Genomic DNA, 17,998 nt, shown 5'->3' on the forward strand with positions numbered 1-17,998 from the left:
CACCTTGGCTGAGATGAGCTAAGGACTGTTAGGGGCAGGACGTTCATTTCCCGCTAGCAGGTTCCCTTGTGGTCGGGATGTTTGCATCAGGGAAGCTATAGTCAGAGCTTGAGAAACACTGCACTGTGGCTAAGTCTTTGTAGTTTATAGAGAAATGGCAGCACTTCAGTTTGCCTTTTCTTTTCTTTTCCTTTCATTTTAACTCACACTTGTTATTATTATCGGTAGCCAATGTTCCTCCAGGATGGAGTATTTTGGTCACAAGGGTTTTCTTCCTCCGTGAGAGAAGAATGTGGCTCATGTAGTTAAGTAGCTACAGGCTTAAATGATACAGTCAGAAATCTGTGCCTGACACTGTGGTCCAGGAGGTGGCAGAATCCGTTACCATCCTCCTTGTTGTTGCTCAGGCTGCCACTGGTCACTGCCACTGGATGCTTGACACTGATCACCCGGCGCAATGGCCCTACTTATGATTCATTTTCTCAGCTTTAGCATGTGTGTTATGAATTACTGTTTGACCTTTATCCCTTGAGCATTTGTGATTTGGCTCAGAAAACTCATCAGAAAAATAGAATGTCAAAAAAAAGGATTTATTTTATTTTGTACTGTGTTTATGTGCGCACGTCTGTGTGAGTTGATGTGCTTGAGGAGATGCAATGTTTTGGACCCCTCGGAAGTGAAGTTTCGGCAGTTGTGAGCTGCCAGAGGGAGGTGCTGGAAACCAAAGTTTTGTACTTTTTACAAGAACAGTAAGCTCTCTTAACCCTTGGAAAACTGAATTTTATATTAAGCCTTATCTGTAAGGCTTATTGAAAATTTAAATTGAGTTAAGAAACTCTGTGGTCTCTTAGATAAGAATACATTTTCCCCTAATTATTTGTTGGCTATGAAATTTTCTTTTTCTAGATGAATCAACAGGACTCATCTATAGAAAGAGGATTGCTATCTGTAAGAATGTGGTTCCAGAAATTTTAAGAAAGGTAAATTTATTTCAGAGTTTAATCACAGTGGATATGAAATGGAGGAGTTTTAATAGTCATGGGAAAAGACAGCATTTTCTGATCTAAAGTGGTGTCAAGAATTTCCTGTTCTCCCAATCTCATAGTTTTGTAGGGGAAATATTTCTTTCACGCCCATGCCAGTTTTGGCAGATGCTGTTCAAGATGCTGTGTCTCCATCTTTGTCCTTTCTGAGGAGGATTCTCCATGGGTTTGGGAGATTTGATAATTTTGTGGGCACTTTTGGCATTTTGAATGAAGTGTTGTCTTTCCTAGTCTGCCCATCATTAGCAATAGCCCTTAGGTAAGGACAAATAGAAGTGAACAGATTGTAAATATTAGTCTCAAGTGTGGGTAGGAAGTCAACACTTCTGTTTGTAACGCATTGTCAGAAATAATATCTGTTTCGGAGAGCATGCTATTCTTAGTGCCCCATGCAAGCCTTTTGGTGTGTGTTTCTGTAAAATAAGGTCACTGATGCTGGAATCTTCATGATAGAAAATTGTTTTCTCTCTTTGAAATCCTTAAGCACTCAGGTGATTCTGTGTTGGACGGAGGTGAGTGGAAAAACATCATTTGCATGGCTTGAACCATATGTGGGTTTTTCTTCTTGAGAGAGGGTCTCTATAGCCTAGGCAGGGCTAGAACTCACTGTGTAGCCCAGGCTGGCCTCAAACTGAGAACAATCCTCTTGCCTCAGCCATCTAAGAGTTGAGATTACAGATGTGTACCGCCATGCCTAGCTGTAGGAGTATTAAAAACTAGTATCTATTTATTCTGAACATTCCGTACATGTATACAATGTGTTGATCTTAACTACCCCTGATTTCTCTCTCTAACTCCCTTCAGACTTTCCCACACACCTCCCTCCCGTCTTCATGTTCTCTTATCTCTATTCTAGTCTTTTTTAAACCATTGGGTCTGATTAGTATTGCCCAATATCTGCTCGGCTTTGTGGTTCTCTACTGAGCCATGGGTACCCCTCCAAAACTACGTGACTCTTTCCCCTCTAACAGACATCAGCTGTCAACCACTCCCCTGTCCATGCTGCCTGTGCTGGAATTTTTAACTGGCTTGATCTTGTGCAGAATAAATAAAAACTACTTTTTAACACTTCTACAGCCAGGCATGGTGGTACACATGCGTGTAATAGTCATGTCATGTCCATAAGATCACCTTCTACAGCACCCCACCCCCGTCTACAGTCTCGCTTTCCTCTTTTCCACTATGTTCTCTGAACCTTGGAGTGATTGCTATAGATGTCCCTTCTACGGCTGAGCACTTGCTCTCACGTATTCTTAGTGCTTTGAATAGTCATGAGGACCTTCATTCACAATGTAGGATTTTTTCCCCTTTTTTTCTTTCTTCTCTTTTGTCTTTTTCCTCTTCTGCTCCTCCTCCTCTTCCTTTTCCTTTTCCTCCTCCTCCTCCTTCTCCTCCTCTGCTGCCTCCTCCTCCTCCTTCCTCTTTTCCTGAGCCAGGGTTTCTCTGTGTAGCCCTGGTTATCCTGGTACTCACTCTGTAGACCAGGCTAACCTTGAACTCACAGAGGTCCACCTGTCTCTGCCTCTTGACTGGAATCAAAGGAATGTACCACCACTGACCAGCACAATATAGGAAATGTTTTTCCCTTGAGACAGGGTTTCTCTGTGTCAACCAGGCTGGCCTTGAACTCACAGCGATCCACCTGCCTCTGCCTCCTAAATGCTGGGATTAAAGGCGTGTGCCACCATCATGCCCAGCTACAATGTAGGATTTTTGATGGCGTTTTTTTTTTTTTTTTAAGTCATAAGAGGAGAGCATCTTGACAGGCAATTAAAAAAAAGCCTCAGAAGAGATTCCCTATGTGATACAGAATGAAGCCGGGCATCTGCAGATTAGCTTGCAAATGAAATGGCAGCTTCCATCCATTCCTCATTGTGGGTTAAAACATTGTTATTCTCGTAATGGAAAGAAAGCTGGAACCGCAGAGAAAATGAACTTCTTTTGACTTGCAGATGGGAAACTGTGTTGCACTTCTGCAGCAAATTATCACTGGCTTTTCCAGAGTTCATAGCTGCCTTTGCCCTATATACGCACTTTGAATCTATTATTTAAAAAGGCATTCAAGTTCGTCTTGTATCTCAATTCTTAAATAATTTAAGGCTCTGACTTGTACAATTCTGCCTTTGTAGCTTTCCTTGTCCTCTCTACCTGGGAAAGCGTCGATTTCTAGGGACTGAACAGAGATTAAAACGAGAAAAATATTTCGCTTGATACTGCCCTGCATGGGAGCATGTAGGTAGGGCTGATACGAATCCATCAACTCATGAAGGCCTGCCCCAGAGGAAACACGAAGCAGCTGATAATTTGTTTAGTGGCCTACATCAATCCTGGGCCATTTGCAAGTCCTTGGCAGCATGTAGTGAGGCCATAGTGTGTCTGATTATCAAAGACTGAGGGGTATAGCTGAAAGACGCTCCATACGTCCCGAGCCCTTGTCCCTTTGCTATCCAAGACTGGGATCTGCTCTAGGCAGAGTCTTCAAGTAGCTTGCTCTTCCTAACCTGAGAATGCTGTCCTCTCTCTGTTGGGCAGGTGACTATTTTAAAGGTTCCTGATATCCAACTAGAAGAGGAATCATGGCTCAGTCTTCAGGGAAGGAACATGGCTATTCGGAGTCACTGCCTCACTTGGACACAGTACGCATCCATGAAGGAAGAGTCTGTCTTCCGGGAAAGTGTGGAAAATCCAAATTGGTAAGATCACCTGTGTGTGTGTGTGTGTGTGTGTGTGTGTGTGTGTGTGTGTGTGTTGGGTGTGGGGATCAATATACAAGTACACAATTTCATGCTTATAGTCTCTCTGTCTATCACACACATAGTTCACACATTATTTTTGATCATGTAAGTAATAGATGAATATATTTTCTTTTGGAGAAAATAGGACAACTTAACTCTTGCCCAAGTACCGTACAAATTCTGTTATTTTCTTACTCTTTCCAAAGACAATGAGTCTCACCAGTTGCTGAATATTCATTTGGGCTTTTAAAGGCAGTCTAGATATTCAACAGAGTTTAAATAAGGAAAATATTTTGCTTGATGTTATCATGCGCATGGCCCTGTCAGTGGGCCTGCCTAGCACCCGTGAATCCAAGCAGGTTTATGGAGGTGCCTGGACCTGCACTCACCCAGCTTGCTTAGTTTGTTTATCCTTTTCCCACCTGTGATTTTATGTCATCTATATTTTGGTGTACTTATTTTTTATTCTGAGATTTACCTATTTGATGCACGTAGAGCTTCTTCCTCTGCATGTGTTTCGGCTTTACTACATTGTGTTCAGTTACTGCCACTAGGGGAGACACTCTGATGGCGTCTGGTCTCCCTTTGCTATAAAGGAGAGTATATTACCCATGGAGTATATGTCTTCTGTATATGACACTTGTGTGACATGTGACTGTTTCTCTCAGTGGAATTTTCAACTGTTGTATTTGTTGTAAGACTATCTGTAGACAACCAAATTGACTTTTCCTAGCATATAAGTTCTCTGAGTTTTGACAAATATGTACAGTTGTCACTACTGCCACAGCCACTGCTTAACCCTGTAGGTAATACTAAATCCCGCCCCCCCCCCCCGAAATGTGTGACTTGAAATAGTGAACCCTGCGGTGTATGCCTTGTATGCTCATTTGAAAGCATTGGGTGCTGGTTTTTCAGGACACATTTGATTCGAGTTCTAGGGAATCTTAGTTTGAGCTGCTGTAATTTGATACCACAGGCCCCCCCCCCCCCCCCCCCCCCCCCCCGTGCTTCAACAGAACCTCTCAGTTTCTTATGGTTCTGCAGGCTGGGAGGTCCAGCCTGTGGGCACTGGGTGGGGTGGGGTGGGGTGTTGGGGAGCCCGGCCTGTAGCTCTGCAGACGTCTGTCTTCTGTGAATCGTGATGGTGCAGGACAGTGCTGAGATCTACATTCATGGATCCATGTGAACTGGCGTTACCTCCCTAAGGTAGGTAACTTCTTCCCATTGTGGGTTCTGGTTGCGACGCAGAGGCTGGAGGCATCTGGGTATGGATAGCTTGTCTCTCAGGCCTGAGCCCTTGGGTTCCATCCCCAGCACCCCAAATACAATGCAATGCGATGCAATGTGATGCAATAAAAATGTCTACACGTAAATTTTGGGGTACATAGACCTATGGTATGCAACACAGATTCTGGTCCATCGTCTCCCAGTGTGCTAACACAAATTTGCTCTCCCCAGCAGCACCTATCAGTGTTTATTTCCCTGTGACATGGAAATGTGTAATTAATATACATTTTAATAGTTATAAGTATAATGGGGGAAAAACAGTCCTTGAAGATAGGTTTCTAAAAATATTTATGTATTTTATGTGTATGACATTTTTATCTGCATGCATATATATGCACCACATGCATGTCTCATGCCTGCAAGGGCCAGGAGAAGGCACTGGATCCCCTGGTAGTGGGTTGATAGACTCCTGTGAACTGTTATGTGGGTGCTGGGAACAAAACCAGCCCTTTGCAAGAGCAACATATGCTTCTTAACTGTGGAGCCGTCTCTCCAAGCCCCTTGGTTTTTTGTTTTTTTGTTTGTTTGTTTTGTTTGTTTTTTGTTTTTTCTCGAGACAGGGTTTCTCTGTGTAGCCTTGGCTGTCCTAGACTCTCTTAGAAGACCAGGCAGGCCTCGAACTCACAGAGATCCACCTGCCTCTGCCTCCCAAGTGCTGGGATTAAAGGCGTGTGCCACCACGGCCAGCTTTGTTTTGGTTTTGAGACAAGGGTCTTACTATTTACACTAGCTTGTCTTAAACTCCTGGGCTCCCACCATCTTCCTACCTCAGCTGCTTTGGTATCTGTAACCTTTTTGGTGTCTAAAGATAGATCTGGAAACAAAAGTAAAACATCACATCCCCTGAATGTTAACTGCGACCATTAAGGTGACGTGATTTCAGAGGACAGTTTATTGTGTTTTATTGTTACTGTTCTGTGTGGCTTGAAATCTTTTACTACATAGTTACAGTTTTAGTGAGGGGGGGGAGCAAAAACTTCAAATAACTAGTTGTCTCAATGTGAAAGCCATTCTTAAAGCCCACCTCGTTCCCACTTGCTCAGCTCCGGCCACACATCAGTGATGCTAGGATGCTGTGACAGCCTCCTGGATGCGTAAGGAAGCATGTCTCATTCACATCAGAGGGAGATTCACTGAGCCTTAATTTTTTATTTTGCTGATGCCAATGGTGACATAGGGCATGGATGGTGGGGTTAAAGGCTGGAGCAGAGAACAGAGCTTGGTTGTTGGTACGCAGATGTAGTAAAAGGATGACATTGTCTGATTCCATGAGTGATTTCATCTTCTTTAGTATCATTGCTTACTATAGTTATTTATTTGGGTTATTGGCTAGTCTTAAAAGCTGAACTGAAAACCTATTTGTGACTATTAAATTATGATTCACCTTGATAATCCAGGCTTTTCACTTTGTCTTCTTTTTTTTTTAAATGAAAAAAAAATTCTGATTATGGTCAAAATGGTACATGACTCTGGTAGCTAATATTAATTAATTCTGGGAAACAAATCACATTAACTAGTGATCATGCTTATTTACAGACTGTTTACATATTATCTATATACTGTTCTTGGTCTATTCTTGTTTTGTTTGTTTTTTGAGATAAGATTTCTCTGTGGAGCCCTGGATGTCCTGGACTTGCTTTGTAGACCAGGGTGGCCTCAAACTCACAAAGATCCACCTGCCTCTGCCTTCCGAGTGCCGGGATTAAAGGTGTGTGCCACTGCACCTGGTTCTTGGTCCATTCTTATTTGACTCTTAGGTTTCTGAACTTTTAACGATTACAGTGTTAAAGTGAAAATCTCTACAGTTGCATATTTTATCACATAATTAATTACTACTACTACTACTACTATTTCTACTACTACTACTACTACTACTACTGCTACTATTATTATTATTATTATTATTATTATTATTATTATTATTATTATTATTATTTGGAGAGAGGATCTCATGATGCCAAGGCTGGGCTTGAATTCATTATGTAGCCAAAAATGACCTTGAACTTCTGATTCTTCTGCTTCTGCTTCATGAGCACTAGAATTGCACAGACACACATGGTGTATGTGGTGCTTTGGATGGCCCCCAGGGCTTGGCGTATGCTAGGCCAGCACTCTACCAACTGAGCTGCACCCCCAGCCTGTTGTCCTTATGATCTAGCTTGTAGCATGCATATATGTATATATGGAGAGAGAGAGAGAGAGAGAGAGAGAGAGAGAGAGAGAGAGAGAGAGAGAGGGAGGACGAATCTGAAGGTGTGTCACTGAGGACTTTGGCAAGCTAGGCAGGTGCTCTTCCACTGAGCTGTAGTCTCAGTTTACATAGTTCAGAATGTAGAAACAAGTTATATTTATAACTATTTACCATTATCCTGCAAATCTCTGCTCCATGTTTGGGTTTGTGTTATCTTAGTACATTGTCCCCAAAAGCATTCACTTCCCAACTTGAGAGTGACAGGTCCTGGAACCTGCTGTTTTACTTCCAGAGCCAGATTTAAATCCAGGAAAGCTGTGTATTCAGGGCTTTCTATATTTGGCGTGGACAATCATCCATGCTTGCTGTTGTCTTCTGTGATGTACCGTGACTGGTGCTGGTAGGCCCAGGATGCCATGTGGAGTGTTTTGGAGAATTTTGGGGTCTCTGGACTCAGACTCCAGGCTGATGTTCTCCTTGACTGTCCAGAAAATAGATAAGTGGACAACACAACCACAGGACAAAATTTAAATTATCTCTTGTGGGAATGTGCTTTTGCTTGAAGAATGGTGGTGGCCTTGTTTTAAATTTTTTGGCAGAAGGAAAAAATTGATAGTTTTTGTTTAAAAAAAAAACCCCTCCATTCTAAGATAGGCTTATTAATTTCTTAGTATTTGCATTTGAATGAATTCTTCTTTAATTTTAATAATATATTTGATTTAATCCAATATGTGCAGAATATTATCATATCTACATATAATTAGTATAAACAATTTTAAAGGGATATTTTATAGAAACTCCTAATGAGCCTCTGACATCTATCAATTAAAGTATGCCATTACTCTTTGAGGCCCCAGCACCCATGTGTGGCCAGTGGCTGCTACTTCGATGTTGGAATTTTGACTAAGGTGGCTGAATAAGCTTGCCATCTCCTGCCCTTAGCTTTGCGGCCTCAGAACTAAGGTAGCTTGGCAGTGATGCTGATGCATTCTAACCAGTATGTTTATTAGTTTTGAGTTTTTATTTTGTAACTAAATTTTTTTGATGTACTTATTTTGTGTGCATGTGTGCTTGAGAGCATGTGTGCACACACCATGGCATGCACCTGGAGGTCAGAGGACAGCTTGTAGGAATTAGTTCTCACCTTCCACTATGTGGGCCTTGGGCATTGAACTCAGACTGTCAGGCTTGGTGGAGTATTTTACCTGGGCTGAGACATCACTCTGGCCCTTTAAAAAAATAGTATAAAGAGCCAGGTGCTGGTGGCACATGCCTTTAATCCCAGCAGAGGACACTTTAATCTATAGAGCTAGCTCCAGGACAACCAGGGCTACCCTGTCTCAAAATAAAGACACAGACACAGACACACACAGACACACACACATACACACACACACACATATACACACACACATATCATCATCATCATCATCATCATCATCATCATCATCAAGAATTTAATTCATCAACAATTTCATATATGTATAATAATGAATTTTGGTCATTTTCACTCCCATGGTTATCTCTCATTTTACTTTTTTTCCTGCTGAAACCAGTCTTTCATGGTGTGTGTGTGTGTGTGTGTGTGTGTGTGTGTGTGTGTGTGTGTGTGTGTCTGTGTGTGTTCTGTTGAAGTAAATTAGGATTGTCTGCATGAGTGTGGTCTGAGGGTTACTTACTGGGGGATGAGATGGGCAACAAGTGACTAAAGCATGAGGAATGTTCCTTCCTTATCTGGTAGCCACTTTGTGTCAGTACATCCTCCGGGAGGGTGAGGCCTTATGGACCCCTCCCCTTCTGTGTTCTTGTGTGCATCCACCTAGCTTTGAGTAATCTTATTTGTTCTTTCTTCATTGAAAATAGGCTTTTATTGTACTGTCTAGACCACAATAGATTGCTTTGGTTTTAATCATGGCTACTTTACTTCTAAATGACAGTTGTCTTCCTGAGGGGTTTTGCCTTCTGCTCCGCATCCTACAACTATGTGTGTTTTCATGGCAGGTTAAACTATCTGTACCTTCAGCTTCTCCTTGGTGGAGTCTTAGTGGAGTTTTTGCTTTTGGGTGACATGATGGTTCTTCTGCAATCTACGTAGGGTTTCAGTTCATACCCGAACTATTTCATGTCCAACACTCCCGCCTTGTGCCCTGATGGGACAAGACCTCATGTCTGACTTTAAAACACTCAGCTGAGTATATACCAAGAACATTGAAGTTTCATTTTAATAAAAATTCCAGTGAGACCATTCCTAGAACAGAGTACAATAGATGTTGAAAGCACAAATGAAATTTTACAAACAGATTAAATTAATGGGTTGAACAGTCTACTTCATAGAGGCTCCCCAGGTGAATATTACTCATTCTAATAAATAGGCACGTAGCCTTTGAAGTTTTCACTTTTAGTTTTCTTGGCTAAAATTGTCAAGTTTCAAGTGACTATCTTACAAATCAAACAGTATGATTTATATGTTTCAAGAGGTAATTGTTGGGCAGTTTCTTTGTGTACCCATCTCTTTCTTCTTCTGGAGTCTTACTTTGCCTGTGTCAGCAGCGGATGTAGCAGTTGGGTGATTTCTGTGAGACCTTAAGGTTGGCACTGCTGTCTTTGATCCATTTCCAAGTTGATGGTTCTCCAAGTATTAGCATCCTGGCTCTACTCATGTTACCTGGGGATCATTGCTAAGCCTCAGTCCTGATGCCGAAGGGCTTGAGGGGGTTTGACCTAATATCCTGAATCAGTCCTACTGTAGTCATTTGCAGACAAAACTCCCTCTGCCTGTATTGAGCTTGATTTCCAGGACACCAGGGGATGATCTAACAATTAGCAGATTGTATCGCTTGTTAGCCCAAGCTGAGCCACAAGGCTATTCTGCTCAAACTCAACATCTGGGCAGAGCCTTATTTGGGCTCAGTATGAATGACCCTACTTGCCTTCTGATACTTATGTTCACATAGTCATCTGTTCTAGTTTCCTTAACTGTGCTTCCTGTCTTATGGGGGTTTTGCCTTGATGTCATGGTTTTCTGTAACCCAGAGTCAAGCACAGTGTGTGGCAGCCAGAAGATACTCCTGGCCCTTTGACAAATGAACGATTAATGTTCATGGGATTCAGGTGGCACAGCTGGTCCATACTGGGAGTGGTGGAAGGAAGGGGAAAGGGCTGATGCTGGGCAGAGGGCATGTAGAACTTGGGAAACTCTGGTGTGGTTGGGTGGAAAGAGTCTTGTGCAGTGATGTGGAGAGCTCTCATGGATGCTCTTGCTCACCTGCGTGCTCTTTGCTCTGGGAAAAGCTGGTTTAGCTCCCTCATAGAGTGAAATGAAGATTTTGTAAGATCCCAAGTGGGACTGCTCTACTCTTGGAAGGTATAAGCACGGGCTAAGTGCAAGTGGTCACTAATGGTGAGTAAATGTTCCTGATGTTGGGTGGCTCCTAAAAGCAGCTATGTTTGAAAAGTGGTGATAGCTGAGTTGGAAACAATGATGTTCAGCCAAGAGAGCATTCTGTGGCACTTACAAGTGAAAGCTTTTGAAATATCTTAGTGGACATCTATTGATTTTTTTTAATCCTCCATTGGTTTAGAGCTGTGTCTTAGTGCAAGGTTCAGAAGGGAATTAAGTACACATGTGCTGCAGTGGGTCTAGTTTTAAAGGGGCTCCTGGTGACTCTGTCTAGTAGCTTTGCAAACGTTGATAACCAGCTGCTGTCCTGTGGCCTCACTGATAAGCAGATACAGAGCTGGCACCCCTTTGGAACTCCATCCTCATTTTTTTTGCAAAGTCCTTGTTAATCTTGTAAAGCGTGACAGGAAGTTGATAATCTTACTCTCCAGCAGACAGCAAACATGTCCCTGTGGAGGGGGGAAAAATCCCTGCTAAAAAGCCCAGGAAACTCTCAGCAGCCCCCGAATGTATGTGAGAGGAATGACTGAAGGGAAGGGGTGAGGAAGCAAGGCTTCAGTGAGACTGACACATGAGAAAATGCATGGTATTGACTGCTCTTAGGGAGCATACAGAATACACGCGTTTCTTTTTGTGTGTGTGTTAGTCTTGAATCTGCAACAATGTAAATACTTAGAACATTAAGATGATAGCGCTTTATCAGCCAGGCACTGATGTGGTGCAGAACCCAAGATTCTACAACAGTCAAGAGGTGACAGTCTCCCTCCCTCCCGAGATCGGCCTTCACTGGCATTGACCTGGAAGCTTGGTTATCATCAGAGCTGGACTTAATGGAGGTGCTGTTTATTTGGTCTCACCATTTCAGAGATTCCAACGCATGGCCACCTGGTTCTGTTGCTTTCAATCAAGCTTGTGGCAAGGGTCATTAAGGAAAGGCCTGGCAGAGAAAAGCCACTCACCTCTCAGCATCCAAGAAGGCCGGAGGTTGGGGGTGGGGGGTGGGGAGATAGTCAAGGAAGAGGGAGGGAAGGGAGGGGAGACAGAGGGAGAGAAGGGGCCTGAGCTTACTCTTCAGAAGTCTGCATGCCGAGGAGGAGGAGGAGGAAAGGCAGACAGCTTTGCACAGCAGAGAAAAGCCACTCGCCTCACAGCAGCTGGGAAGGAGAGAGAGGAAACGATGGGGAGGGAGAGAATGAACCTGAGGTATATTATTCTGAGGTCTCCATCTTCTATTTCCTCCTAACCATCTCCCCCCGCCCTGAGTCATCCATTCAGTTGTGAGTTGGAGGGATTAGTCTACTCATCATCTCAAACTTGCCACAGTCCGCTCATTCCCAAAAGCCCCACCTCCACTATACGTTGCTTCAAGCCTTCCACCTATGAGCCTTGTAGTGATGGTCCATATCCAAACTGTGGCGAGGGTGTGTTGGTTAGTTTTTGACAACTTAAAGAGTGAACTTAATTGAAAAAAAAAAAAAGCTTCCATTACGTAGTTAAGACTGTTGGGACATTTTATTGATTAATGATTGATGTGGGAGGGACCCGCCTACTGTGGGTGGGATCATCCATCCCCTGAGCAGGTGGTTCCTGGGCTGCATAACAAAGTGAGCTGAGCAAGTGTGTGTTATCTCTAGCACCTTAAACAGATGGCTTTATTCAACTGTGGGACAATTCAAGTCTGAGGTGTTGATCTAATTTTACAGAGGAGGCAACGTTTCAGAGAGCTTCAAGGGTTTACTTTGGTGCTGGGGAAGCAAGATGAGATGACGGTCCTAAAGGTCCGATTTCAGGAGTGACGTCACCAATCCCTGTCCTGAAGTGGGGCCCATCTTTCTGTCCAGTAGGTAGATGCAGCCTATATGCTTGCTTATGTTATGATTTAGCTTATATCACACTTGTAAATACAACTTTAGTAGGCACCCACACTCTGAAATTGTGCACAGGAGAGCTGAGGAGATTGCGTGGGTTCTCTGGGGATCATGGTTACAGAATTGGGTTTTTGCCAAATAGCCTAGGAAAGACCGAAGGGTCTGGTGTGGTGGGTGCAATTCTCAGCCTGGCAGGGGGTGGGGGGGTCTCAGCAGCAGTTTTAGATTTTGAGATTATTCAGGGAGTGAGCCTGCTGACTGGAAAGCTCTGTGTCTCCTTTGGGGCATCTCTCTTTCTGTGTAGATATAGAAGGTCCTAAACTCTGATTGGAACAGAGTTGTCACCACATCATGACACCAGTGGAACATTTCCCCTCCCCTCAGAGGCACTTTAATTAAATTTCCATCATGAAGATAATTAGACAAGATTTGCCACACCTAGCCAGCTAGTAATCCAGGCCAAGATCTCATTAAGAGACTTTGCTTTTCTGGGAACTGCCCTTTTGAGCTCTCCAAGTTGGTGGCCCTGTACTCTGGGGTTTAGTTTCATCTAGGTTTTTTCCCCTGAGTTCTTCTTTCCCTACCTTTAGAAGAAGAAGAAAAAAAATCTTACATAGTCAAAATAGGAGTCTTAGCTGTTTAAACTACTGTTAATTTTCAGAACTCCTAGATTTGGACTGTGTATTCTTTTTCATGATTCTGGTGTGTCGTATGTTGAATTGTCTGTGTATGGACAAAAACTAATACTGCTCCTGGAGCTGCCTAAGTGAGCCAGTCTCATTCACAGATGTTGCCATTGGCTGGTCCCTCAGCTGGTAAAGGCTGCCCCCTACTGACCTTAGCAGGTGGACCTCTTTTTTTCACTCTGTCTACACCTCTTTTTTCACCCTTCTTTTTGTCCTCCCTATTTCCTTCCTAACGCATTTAGTGATTTCTTACTACATACTAGTTATTACAATTGAAGTTGGTGCTGTAAGAGAGAAAAAAGAGACACTTAGAAAAAATTTTGGCATTCTCTAGTCAGATATTTGACTGCTAGACACTATAGTGATGCACACACACACACACACACACACACACACACACACAAGCTCAGTATGCATGGTCCTAACAGCGCTGTTGAAACATACGCCTAAGTGGGACCCATTCTATTGTCAGTGCTGACAAAGTGGTTAAGTAATGTGGAGTGTTTTCAGCAAGTGGGAAGTCAGGCAGCAATGAGACCCGCATCCTACAGCTACACACAGCAAACATGTCTGGTAAGTGTGAGTCAGGGTCTGAGCATCCACGCTTTACCTGCCCCACCTCAGAAAGCAGGCAGCAATGCACTTACTGATTTTGGGGCAGGGTGAAGTAGTGGAGTTTAATTTTAGAGATAAGGACCCCGGTGGGAGGCAGTTGATTTGGAAGTAAAAAAGAAAGGCTGTGAGAATGGCAGGCAGTAGCAGTGGTAAGGACCAGAAAGGCATGGCCTACTGAGGTGACTAATCAGTGACTGATGAGACGTCCAGAACAGTAGCACTTGTGGGTGATGATCTCCCAGGCTAGTATCAGTAAGTGGGGCCAGAGAAAGGGGAAGGCCTTGAGGTTATGGATGACACCGGATCTGCACTGGATCAGCCCCTTGGTCCCTGGGTAAGGTTTTCAGCATCCCCATCCTACAGCTTCTTCATGTTTATATAGAGAAACTAAGTTTCAAAGCATAGCAGCCTCTGCGGATGTGCCAACTAGTGTGTGATGTACACTGTTGCCGTGGAGAGTTCTGAGTGTGAAAATCTGTGTAAGATGAGTGTGATACAAGTTTTCTCTGTAGGTTTAGCGGAGAGGAAGGCAGAAGGAGGAAAACGTGAATCGCCATGTATGTTTCTTGTTATAAACAGCACCCACTTCATGTGTGGTGTAGGGAGAAAGAACCAGCCTTTCAGAGTGTAGGGTGAGGAGAGCTATGAGGTAACTAAATGGTAGCCTAGCCTGTGCTGGCTGCGCTTTTGCTGAAAACACATGTGCAGAACATTTTCAGACTGTTTTATTTCTATAGAAATGATTGTCATGGCTTTACTGTTAATTTTATATGGTTGTCAAAGTAATACACATCCATAATATAAAACTTATAAACCACAGGAGAGTATAATAAATAAGTAGCAGCTCTCACTCTAATGCTTCCAGATTTTGTTAGTTACATTACATCTTAGTCAGTCTGTCCATCTTGTTTTATTTCTGATTTTAAAAATTGCTTAGTGTAAGGTGTAGCAGATAGATATGATTCTATATAAAAGTAAGGCAAGTTAGATAAGGTCTTCAAAAGCCTCAGACTATGACATTTAAAGATGTTTTTGTTATTTTAAAGATTCACTAACAATGAGACAGGTTAACTCCCTGCAACACCCAGCCTACCTCAAAGAAGATGATAAGCATCAAAGAACCTCCTTATGGAGATGGCTTCAAACGTGGCAAACCAGTCACTGAGCAAAATGTCCTCATTTCTATTACACATAGAATTCTGCCTAAAAAAGGGCAAGCTTGGATACAGGCAGAATACGAGACAGGGTAAGCAAGTCCTCAATAGTTCCTGCCTCACATATGTCTGTCGGATATATTGGGCCAGAAGGCTGAAGAAGATGCTCCAATGTTATAGAGAGTTTTAGGTGACTGTTCAGGCAGCAAACTGTGTCTGTCTCATTTGGGAAGCTGCTAACCTGCACTCCCTGTATACTGAGGTAATTAATTTGATTTCTTCTCAAGTCTCCAATGGGGTTGAAGACCAGATAGTTTAGTTTTATAATTAAGCTTAGCTGCTTAGGGGTTAAGATATTTTTTAGGTCTAGACAGATGTTTTAAGTTGATAATGACTAGATATGATAGATATTGATTTACTCTCAGAATGTAGATGCACCAAGATAGGAAAGATGTTTTCTTCAAGGCTGCCAAATACAAGTAGGCAAACCCTGAGCATGCTTTTTTGAGAACTCCTTTCTCAAATTGGCAGAAAGAGATATTGGTTAGAATCTGACCTAAGAGAGACTCTGATTAGCCCTCACCTACACTCGCTTGAGGACTGAAGACTTCATCTCTCCCGGAGAGCGGAGATGCTTCAGTGGCTCATTTCTAAATATTAAAACCATTGTAAAAGTCTACTTTGTCTAATGCAGAAAGAAGACAGGAGAGATTAGTGTCACTAGAACGAAGTTTTACACCAACAAAGCATTTTAAGTGAGCTTAAATTTAAAAAGCTGCTTAGGCTGATGTGTATGTGTTGGATGGGGTGGGACAACTCTCTCTCTCTCTCTCTCTCTCTCTCTCTCTCTCTCTCTCTCTCTCTCTCTCTCTCCTCTCGTTACTTTTATCTCCCAGACAATGTAATTCTTGAGACTATCACAGCATTTGTGAAGCCTGTGTCATGTATGGGCATTTTCAGATTTGTGTGTGTGTGTGTGTGTGTGTGTGTGTGTGTGTGTAGGAGCAGGAGGAGAAAGTTTGGAGGAAGGGGAAGAGGAGGCTGAATGGTGTAGATTTTTGCTGTGAGCTCAGGATTGGGGACAAAACAGAAAACACAAGGTCGTGCTAGCTATATTGACTAAAATCATGTCTTGGTGAGTCCAGTGTTTCTCAGAATATTTGTGTGTGTGTGTGTGAGAGAGAGAGAGAGAGAGAGAGAGTGTGTGTGTGTGTGTGTGTGTGTGTGCGCGCGCGCGCGCACGCATGTAAACACACATATATGTATATATATAGGAACATACACACAGGAGACTTGGGTCTTTTCTCCTCTTTGTAAGATAGGTAGGGAGAATTGAGAAAATATTTTCTGTACTGAGTAGTGTGATTGCAAGGGTTTTTAACCAGTTCATTTAACAAATGTGGCTGCACTCATTAAGTGTAAGAATTGTACTGCAAATGGGGTGTAAGGGGTTGTCTACAGGCATCAGTGGTGGCAGCAAAGGTCTGTGGTGCACAGGCAGCTGTTAATCTGTGCCAGTTACCCTGTGTTCCTGGAAGTCTCCTTCATTCGGGATAACATCTGAGTCCGAAGCAGAGGCTCCTCTCAGTCTGGCATCTGCCTCCCTCGTCACTTTTATCTCCCCGACAATGTAATTCTTGAGATTATCACAGCATTGGTGAAGCCTGTGTCATGTATGGGCATTTTCAGATTTTTTTTTTTGTGTGTGTGTGTGTGTGTGCACATGCAGTGGTTAGTTAATTTGTTTGTTTTTTTGGCTTTTTGAGATAGGCTTCTCTCTGTTTAGTCTTGGCTGTCCTGGACTCTCTGTGTAGACCAGGCTGGCCTAGAACTCACAGCCTCTGCCTCAAGTTCTGGGATTAAAGGTGTGCACCACCATGCCCAGCTAGTTTGCTTGTTTATTTTGTTTTGTTTTGTTTTGTTTTGTTTTGTTTTTGTCACCTTGACACAAGGTAGAATCACCTGAGAGGGAACCACAATTGAGAAAATACCTCCATCACACTGGAGCGTAAGCAAGTGTGAGGTGGAGGGTCCCGCCCACTGCAAGTGGTGACACCCTTGGACTGGTGGTCCTGAGCGGTCCATGAAAGGAAGCCGAGCAAGCAATTCCTCCACGGTCTCTGCATCAGTTCCTGCTTCCAGGCTGAGTTCCTACCCTGAATCCCGCAATGATGGACAGAGATGTGAAAGTATAAGCCAAATAGACCCTTTTCTCCCTGAGCTGCTCTTAGGTAGTGGTGTTTATCACAGCCACAGAGAGCAAACTAGCACAGTGTGGCTGGCTCATCATATATTGTCTGCTACTTTGTGCTGGGCCCTCGTGGGTTCTCTCTGGGGAAAGCTTTGCCTCCATTGGCTGATGCTGACATTCCCCTACTTGTTCCTTTGCGGTTCCTACTAAGATGGCGAGATCCTGGAAGAGCCTCTGGTTCCCATATGGTATGGGGCAAGGAAACCAAGTAGTGACATAGGAGGACTTGAAGTGAAGGGCAAGCCGACGTTAGCAGGTGCCTCAACTGACAAGGTTTCCTTAGTATTACCAGCAGCTTAAAAAGGAATGTTTTTGTCTTTGTAAAACTGATATTCAAGGCTGTCATTTTTGTGTAGTAGGTATGTGTGTGGTGTATGTGTGGGATGTGTATGTGCATATATGTGTGTGTGTGTGTGTGTGTATGTGTGTGTGTGCATGTGTGACTATATGTGATATGTAATATAGAGCGTGCAGGCCAGGTTAACTATAGCCCAATTCTCTAGTGGAGATACAGATGTTCAGCTTTTGTATAGCTAGGAGTCTTAATTTCCTTTTCATTTCTGGAAGGAAGTTTCACTGAGTTCTTCATTTATGTTTTTTTCTTTTGGTATGCTGAATATATTAACCCAATTTTCTCTGGCCTGCAAAGTTTCTGATGAAAAAAAAAATCCACTGCAAATCTCCCAGATGCCCACTTGTGTGTGATAGGCTGCTTTTCTCCTGCTGCTTTCCATATTCTCCCCGTGACTTTTGATACCGTATAATATG

At 43.1% G+C, this 17,998-nt stretch overlaps 1 protein-coding gene across 1 annotated transcript in view; it reads left to right on the forward strand.

Moving 5' to 3' along the window:
- Positions 1–17,998, forward strand: part of PRELID2 (PRELI domain containing 2) — a 72,789-nt gene that overhangs the window by 16,797 nt on the left and 37,994 nt on the right. The window contains exons 3-4 of the mRNA XM_084778215.1: positions 907–980; positions 3,576–3,736. Of these exons, the coding sequence (XP_084634341.1) occupies positions 907–980; positions 3,576–3,736 (235 nt within the window). The remainder of the gene's footprint in view (positions 1–906; positions 981–3,575; positions 3,737–17,998) is intronic.

This window comes from Acomys minous (genome assembly GCF_964271855.1).
Source record: "Acomys minous genome assembly, chromosome: 4".
Taxonomy (NCBI): domain Eukaryota; kingdom Metazoa; phylum Chordata; class Mammalia; order Rodentia; family Muridae; genus Acomys; species Acomys minous.